General features: G+C 42.1%; 1 protein-coding gene across 1 annotated transcript; it reads right to left on the minus strand.

The window, feature by feature from the left end:
• Nucleotides 1–1,974: 1,974 nt before the first annotated feature.
• On the minus strand, nucleotides 1,975–3,198 carry LOC125481602 (ribose-phosphate pyrophosphokinase-like). The gene is made up of 2 exons (XM_048593382.1): nucleotides 2,910–3,198; nucleotides 1,975–2,342 (listed from the first exon to the last, which is right to left on the minus strand). The coding sequence occupies exons 1-2, from the start codon at nucleotides 3,029–3,031 to the stop codon at nucleotides 2,201–2,203; spliced, it is 264 nt and encodes an 87-aa protein (XP_048449339.1). The 5' UTR covers nucleotides 3,032–3,198; the 3' UTR covers nucleotides 1,975–2,200.
• Between the last annotated feature and the right edge of the window lie 5,233 nt (nucleotides 3,199–8,431).

Genomic DNA, 8,431 nt, shown 5'->3' on the forward strand with positions numbered 1-8,431 from the left:
TCATGTCTTACCAACTTGATAGAATTCTTTGAGGAAGTGACAAAGTTGATAGATGAGGGAAGGGCTGTGGATGTCATATACATGGACTTCAGTAAGGCGTTTGATAAGGTTCCCCACGGTAGGCTGATGGAGAAAGTGAAGTCGCATGGGATCCAGGGTGTACTAGCTAGATGGATAGAGAACTGGCTGGGCAACAGGAGACAGAGAGTTGTAGTGGAAGGGAGTTTGTCAAAATGGAGAACTGTGACCAGCGGTGTTCCACAGGGATCTGTGTTGGGACCACTGGTGATATACATAAATGATCTGGAGGAAGGTTATAGATGGTCTGATTAGCAAGTTTGCAGATGACACTAAGATTGGTGGAGTAGCAGACAGTGAAGGGGACTGTCGGAGAATGCAGCAGAATATAGATAGATTGGAGAGTTGGGCAGAGAAATGGCAGATGGAGTTCAATCAAGGCAAATGCGAGGTGATGCATTTTGGAAGATCCAATTCAAAAGCAAACTATATGGTAAATGGAAAAGCCCTGGGAAAAATTGATGCACAGAGAGATCTGGGTGTTCAGGTCCATTGTACCCTGAAGGTGGCAATGCAGGTTGACAGAGTGGTCAAGAAGGCATACGGCATGCTTTCATTCATCGGACGGTGTATTGAGTACAAGAGTTGGCAGGTCACGTTACAGTTGTATAGGACTTTGGTTCGACCACATTTGGAATACCGTGTACAGTTCTGGTCGCCACATTACCAAAAGGATGTGGATGCTTTGGTGAGGGTGCAGAGGAGGTTCACCAGGATGTTGCCTGGTATGGAGGGCGCTAGCTATGAAGAGAGGTTGAGTAGATTAGGATTATTTACATTAGAAAGGCGGAGGTTAAGGGGGGAACCTGATTGAGGTCTACAAAATCATGAGAGGTATAGACAGGGTGGAAAGCAAGAAGCTTTTTTCCCCCCAAAGTGGGGGACTCAATTACTGGGGGTCACGATTTCAAGGCGAGGGGGGAAAAGTTTAAGGGAGATATGCGTGGAAAGTTCTTTACGCAGAGGGTGGTGGGTGCCTGGAACGTGTTGCCAGCGGAGGTGGTAGAGGCAGGCACGATAGCGTCATTTAAGATGTATCTAGGCAGATACATGAATGGGCAGGGAGCAGAGGGATACAGATCCTTGGAAAATGGGTGACAGGTTTAGATAGAGGATCTGGATCGGCGCAGGCTCGGAGCGCCGAAGGGCCTGTTTCTGTGCTGTAATTTTCTTTGTTCTTTGAGGCCTCTTATTCGTTTCCTCACCAACTGCTGCAGACAGTCTAGCAGCTATACCCTTTAGGACTCGGCCAACTCTGTCAGCAGTAGTACAATTGAACCCTTCTTGGTAATGGGCAACGAAGGCTCCCACCCGGAATACATTCTGTGCCCTTGCCACTATCAAGTTTCTTCAAGTGATGTTAAATATGAGGGGTACAGGTTCATCAGCTGAAATGTGGAGGTGTGGTAGATGGTAATTATGTTTGTCCGTATTTAACCTGATGAGCTGGAGTCAATGTTGAGGGCTCCCAGGGCAACTACGTCTGGACTGTACACCACTGAAGTGCCACCTCCAGTCTCAGGGACAGCGATGGTGGCATCTGGATATTATCTGCAAGGTATGATTCCAAGATTATTACTATGTCACATTTATCTGTTGGATAGCTCTCCTAACTTTAACATAAGCCCTCAGCTGTACGTACGGAGGACCTTGCAGGGTTGACAGGGCTGGTTTTATTGTTATCAATTCTGGTGGCTAGGTTGCTATCAGGTGGTCCATGCAGTTTCAATCCTCTCTTTAGACTAATAGCAATTTGAAGTGACTTGTTAAGCCATTTCAGAGTCAACCACAGTACGATGTGTCTTCAGTCACACGCAGGCCAGATCAGGCAGATTTCTTACCCAAAAGGACGTGAGTGAACCAGGTTTTTAAAAAAATGACATTTGACCATAATAGTTGCCATTTGCTTTCTCCAAGATTTTATTAATTGAATTCAAATTTCACCATCTGCCAAGGTGGGATTTAACCACATCACATAACAATAGTGTCAGAAATAGTAGAAACTCTGATGAAGGCTCTGGGCCCGAAACGTCAGCCTTCCTGCTCCTATGCTGCTGCTTGGCCTGCTGTGTTCATCCAGCTCTACACCTTCTTATCACATAACAATAGCGTATGACTTGGATTACTGCTCCAGTGACATTATCACTATGCCATCTCCTCCCCCTTCGTGCGATGATATAGCAACGATTGTGTACTGCAGTGTTGAGCGGGACTTTGAAATCGCAACGTTCCGAGCTAGTGCACTCTGACATTTTTGAATTATACTACAAGATTTAATTCAAGAAAGAAAATCAAACATCACTGAGCATAATTTATGGGCTACAATAAATTATCCAGTGTTGCTAAGGTTACACTACTGAAAACCGTTTGCGAGACTATATATCTCCCAGTGAGAGACAATGAAGACATGGAAACATTCCACGTTCCACGAAAAGTGTTATTAGGAAGTCAAAAGTGAGGTTCCCCACGAGTTCAGTTCCAAAATCTCAATTATTAAAGCGGGCCTCTTAATGCTGATAGGTATTTCCTACAAACTGTCTGTGGCAACGTGTTCCATTGCCGCCAGGGTGTGGCCATATGGGGGTTGTAGTTTTTCGATGGTGAGCGGCGCGCTCCGCAGTATGAAATGACGTACCGGGAGGGACTACAAATCCCGGCAGCACCCGTGCTCAGCTAACGCGCTCTCACACCTGCACCGCAAGGCCGCAGCAAGTAAACGACTTCAATAACCGTGTTGCTCCTTCCTTTCATTCAGACACCCAGAAGGAAGCTACTCCCACAATTAAAAATATATTATCCGCGACATACTCGCCCCCTCCTCATGCACTCACCAAGTCTCCTGATTACTGAATTTCTTGGTGACCACTTTCCCGAGCTCGAGCCCCAGGCGATCGGCGATCTTCTGTGATAAATCCTGGTGAGAGCTGCCGCTAAAAATCTTGATGTTAGGCATACTTTCAATTTTTCTTATAAAATGTAAATTATAACGAATTAATACTTTTTTTAAAAGGACCGTAATGCCAAATTCCAGTAGTTATACAGTTGCAATCGGAGCCTACGCCACCATCTTTGGAGAGCGGTTTAGTGGTGCGCGATTTCCTCAGCGCCTCCGGGCGGGCCCCCTGTTAGCGGCCTGTTGATAGGTGTACATACCTGTCAATCACATAGCCCCGCCCCTTGATTGGCTATCTATGCAGGCTGTTCATGGGATTGGTCTTGGTCCCCTGTCAATCAATGGATGGCTTACACAGCTAGTGGATCGTTGCACTGGTTAGTCAGGTCAGGACTAAACTGGTAACTTTTTCCCTTCGGCTTGCAGAAAGCGACGAGTCATTCAAAGTCGCGTGGAAGGCAAACGCCTCAGGCTGTACACAACAGATAATGTTTGACGTGAATTTTTAATTATCAATACCACATGAGCCAGTTTAGTGAGGCACCTGATGAGCTGTATTTGGAAAACAATGATGTATGTCACACTTCATTTAATGTTCAAATTCGAACTATTATGAAATGTTCCTTTGCAAATTTTATGGATAAAGTATTTTTTTTTGGAAAAAATAAAATCAGTTGATTCCAAGCTGACAGTCATGGTAATTGGGCCTGCTGTGTTCATCCAGCTCTCCACCTTGTTGTCTCGGATTCTGCAGCATCTGCAGTTCTTACTATCTCTGATTCAATTTTAACCCTAAAGGAACCCTAGTTTGCTCCAGTATATTCAAACAAAAATCAGGCAAAAAGTGTCTCCATTTTAGAAGGGAACAAGCAGTGTAAAAATTAAAGCAATTACATTACAGTTTAAAATAATATGGTCAACATTTTGGGTCAGTTGCAAAGAAACAAGACTTTCTGTGTACCTTGAAAATTGGCCCTGAACGTTTAGTGGGTGGCTAGCTTTGCGTATAGGGCTAGCAGTCTGATCAACCAATTAGACTGAAGAGTAAAATCAGGATATTTAAATTATTGTACAGAAAGTAAATTTAGATTAAGTTTATGTATAACCAATAACTTTGTACTGATTCCATTTATAAAGACTGCAATGGGGAGGTGATGACCTTGTGGTATTATTTATAGCTGGACTGTTCATTCAAAGACTGAAGTAATGTGCTGGGGACTCAGGTTTGAATCCTGCCACAGCAGATGGCAGAATTTGAATTCAATAAAAATCTGGAGTTAAGACTCTAATAGTGACTGTGAAACATCGTCGATTGTCAGAAAAACCCATCTGGTTCACTAATGTCCTTTAAGAAAGGAAACTGTCACCTTTACCTGGTGTAGCCTGCATGTGACACCAGACCCACAGCACTTGGTTGACACTTAATTCCTCCCCGATGGGCAATTAATGCTGGCGTAGTCAATGATGCCTACATCCTGTGAATGAATAAATAAGAAAAAAGCATATACTGTGTAGAAGCAGAGTAGATCTGGAATAAAGAAATGAAAATGCTGGAAATATTCAGTGGTTGGGCAGCATCAGTGGAGAAAGAGCAGAACTCATTTTTCAGATTGTGACCTTTTATAAGAACTTGGGGTCATGACCCAAAATACCCATTCTGCTGACAGTTGCTCCATAGTGGTTCAGGCAGTCAGAGTCTGCAAACTTAGAAAAACCAAGTACAAAATAAAACAAAGAACTGCAAATACTAAAAATCTGAAACAAAAGCAGAAATTCGCTTTGAGGAGTTAAAATGTTAGCTACGTTTTCTTTCCACTGATGCTGCTAGACCTGCTGAATTTCACCCGCAATATCTGTTTGTGGTAAAGCTATGTGCTCACTCAGCTTGCTTCTTTCTGGTGCAGAAAGAATGAAATGTACCAATCTCACTTTGAATAAAGAGCCTCACTGATGTCCTTTATACAATATCTCCAGCTGCAGCCTGGAAGAAGACAGGTACAAAAAATTAATTGCCACAGTCACCATCACAGTTATGCAATCCCTGAGGGTGCAGTTGTAGTTGCAGTAATGACCAATTTCAGTGAGAATATCCTTACTAAAGCTGTGGAAAATTGTAAATATTAATTCACTTATGAAGATATTTTGATTATTATGTTATTTGTATTATTTCTTGATAAATTCCGAATTGCAGAATTCTGTAGATTCTAGAACAGTCCCAGCAGATTGGAGGTTTACAAATGAGGAGAAAGGAACAAAACCAGGAATCTCAGACTGGTTAGCTTAACGTCAATATTTGGGAAAATTCAAGAGTCTCTTAGGGAAGTGGTAACTGCAGCTGTTCAGGGTCACACCTAGAGTGTTTCTGCAATTTTGGTCTCCTTACCCAAAAAAAAATACTTTCTTTGGACTGAATTCAACAAATGTTCACCAGACTGATTCCTGGGGTGGCAGGTTTTGTATGAGGAGAGAAACAAAGAAACTGCAAATGCTGGAATCCAAGGTAGACAAACAGGAGACTGGAACAAAACAGCAAGCCAGGCAGTATCTGGAGGTCAACGTTTCGGGTATTACCCTTCTTCAGAGATTGGGTTGATTGTTCCTTAGCTGTGGCCATATTGATTCTGTCCTTGAACCCTGGAACATCCTCTTTCCCCAGTACTGCCATGCCCTCTTTAAACAAAAATGCCACCCTGTAGCCTTTTCTTCCTTTTCAGTCTCTTCTGAAGATCGTGTAACTGGGAGTTAACATCCAGACGTCGCTTCCATCAGCACAGTCTCCATTATTGTCTCATCATAAACCCTCAAGGGATTCTGTACCAGTGACTGGACACCGATCTAAAGGGGTGTCCCAAAGTGTTCTACAGGTGTATGAATAATAAAAGAATGGTAAAAGAAATAGGCTAATTAGAGACCAGAAGGGGGATTTACACGTAGAGTCAGCCGACATGGTTAAGTGTGAAATAAATACTTTGCATCTGACTTTACCAAAGTGGGAGATGCTACTCAGGCCATGGTGACAGAAAGATAAACTGTCACTAGAAGGGTTCAAAATTGATAAGGAAGAAGTGTTGAATAGACTTTTGATATTAAAGTTGATAAGACACCAGGACAAGATGTGATGCTTTTGAGGGAAGTGAGAATGGAGATTGCAGGAACACTGGCCACAATTTTCCAGTCTTCCCAGGACTAGGGGGAGATGCCAGAAGATTGGAAAATTGAGAACATTATGACCAGTCAGTGGTGGAGAAGCTTCTAAAAATAATTATTCAGGATAGAATTAATAGCCACATGAAAAAGGGTAGGTTGATTAGGAAGAGTCAGCATGGGGTTGTAAAGGGGAAACTGTTTAACTTGCGGGAATTTTTTGAAGTGATAACAGGCTCACTGAAAGTAATGGTGTTGATGTGGTGTCATTTACAAACTTTGAAATATGTACATGTACATGAAACTTGGAAGAATTTTAAGTTGTGAAAGCGACGGTGCAGAATTCCAAAAGGACAATGATAAGTAGTTTTTATTTCTGCTTTCCACACCAAAGTGGATCATCGAACATTTTCCACATTGCATACAATCTGCCATAGCTTTTCCCACTTATTTAGCATCTCTAAATCCACCTGAAGCGTCTTTACATTTTCACAACTTTCACTTCCACCCCATTTTGTATCATCTGCAAACTTGGAAATATTACAACACATTTAATCCCTTAATAATTTATCATAATTCTGGGAGGGAGGGTAAAGATTAAAAATAGAAATATAGGGTCCCTACAGTGTAGAAACAGGCCATTTGGCCTAACAAGTCCACACCACCTCTCCAAAGAGTATCCCACCCAGACCCATTCCCGTACCCCTGCATTTCCCATGTCTAATCCACCTAACCTTAACATCCCTGGCCACTATGGGCAATTTAGCATGGCCTATGCAACAAATTATAACCTGGATGTGAATAACTTTTTGTGGATCTTCACCATGATGTAGTAGAGAGGCTTCTGTGTTCTGATAATACATTGAACAATGCTGTTGAGTGAACCTTGCTCTTAGTAAGGAGGCAAGCTCATGTGAATGTTCAAAAGACCACCATTGATGAGGAGCTCTGAAATCATATTAGTTCATCCTTCCATTGCAGGAAGTGTTTGACGACAATGATCTCCGCAAATCAGTAGCAGTTCTAGTATACAGAGCAGTTGTTATCAGCACATTGCTGTCCTGCAGCAAGTCTTGGACTGTGCAACTCAGCAGAGTGCTGGAATAATTTTGTCAGTAATGCCTTTGCAGTGTCGTTTTGATTCAATGGAAAAACAATGCAACAACGTTTGTGTCTTTCTTAAGCCAGATACACAGGCATTCAGGCAAAACTGCAAAATCATAACAGACTGGTGACTGTCCACATGGCTAAAATCCATCCCCCCTGTTAGGCTCTGACCTTTCAAGTCTCAAATTGCTGATGTACCAGTGGACAACAAAACAAATTCTTCAAAGATATTTAACATTCAAAGAAGAATTCAACATCTCTGTTATCTACTGAAAGAATGCAGCCAAATGATTCCATGGTTGAAAATAAGTGAAGTTTACTATCGACTATCATCGTCAACTCATTCTTCCGTTTTCCATGATAATGTCCTGCACGATGACACAAAGATATGTAGAAAAATGACTTACGAAGAGGATTCAGGACCATAAGATGTAAGAGCAGAAGTAGACAACTTGGCTGATGGAGTCCATTCTGCCATTCAATGAGATCATGGCTGATCAGGTAATCCGCAACTCCATCTTCCTACCTTATCCCCATAACCCTTGATTCCCTGAGTGAATACAAATCAGTCTGTCTCAGTCCTGAAAATAGTTTGTGATCCAGTCTAAATATCTCTGTATTAAAGAGCTTCACAGATTCCTCAGAGTGGCGAAAAAAAACATGCTCATCTCTGCCTTAAAGAGCAAATCCTTGCTCTGAGATTGTGCCCTCTGGTCCTAGATTCTCCAATAAGAAGAGATAACTTCTCAGCATCTATCCTGCCGACTACCCTAAGAATCCAATATTTTAATAAGGTTGCCTCTCATTTGTCTAACTCATTCATATTAAATGGCCAAGCAAACTTGAGTGGCAAATGGCCTGCTCCTGCTCCTAACTTGTATGCTTGTATATATATTTATATGTATGTCTTTGGCTACTCCTAATGTTCTTGAAAATTATTCAATTTCTTGAGGGGAACTTCAGCCTTTTCCATAACTTCTTTGTAAGATCAAGCCTAAGTTCACTTGCAATTGCTGCGCAGTCACTTAAACAGAAAATCATGAACACTTCTGACTTATAATAGTTCTTGTGCACTGTCCACAGCTCTGCCATAGCCCTTGACAAGTTCCTTTCCTCTGCCTTTTGCATGTTAAACTGTTCTTCACTATGACAGTTGCTGTAAATTTCTTTTTCCTAGCTCCAAGTTAGGCATATCTTTCAGACTTTTCA

The sequence above is a fragment of the Rhincodon typus genome, unplaced genomic scaffold (assembly GCF_021869965.1).
Source record: "Rhincodon typus isolate 14 unplaced genomic scaffold, sRhiTyp1.1 hic_rhity00002749, whole genome shotgun sequence".
Taxonomy (NCBI): domain Eukaryota; kingdom Metazoa; phylum Chordata; class Chondrichthyes; order Orectolobiformes; family Rhincodontidae; genus Rhincodon; species Rhincodon typus.

What these genes read in the sequence shown, in the direction of transcription:
- LOC125481602 (XM_048593382.1), bottom strand. Translation starts at nt 3,031, where the DNA reads ATGCCTAACATCAAGATTTTTAGCGGCAGCTCTCACCAGGATTTATCA. An exon ending in TTCAGTAATCAGGAGACTTG is followed by an intron (nt 2,343 to 2,909) that starts GTGAGTGCATGA and finishes TAAATCTTGTAG; the next exon opens with TATAATTCAAAAATGTCAGA.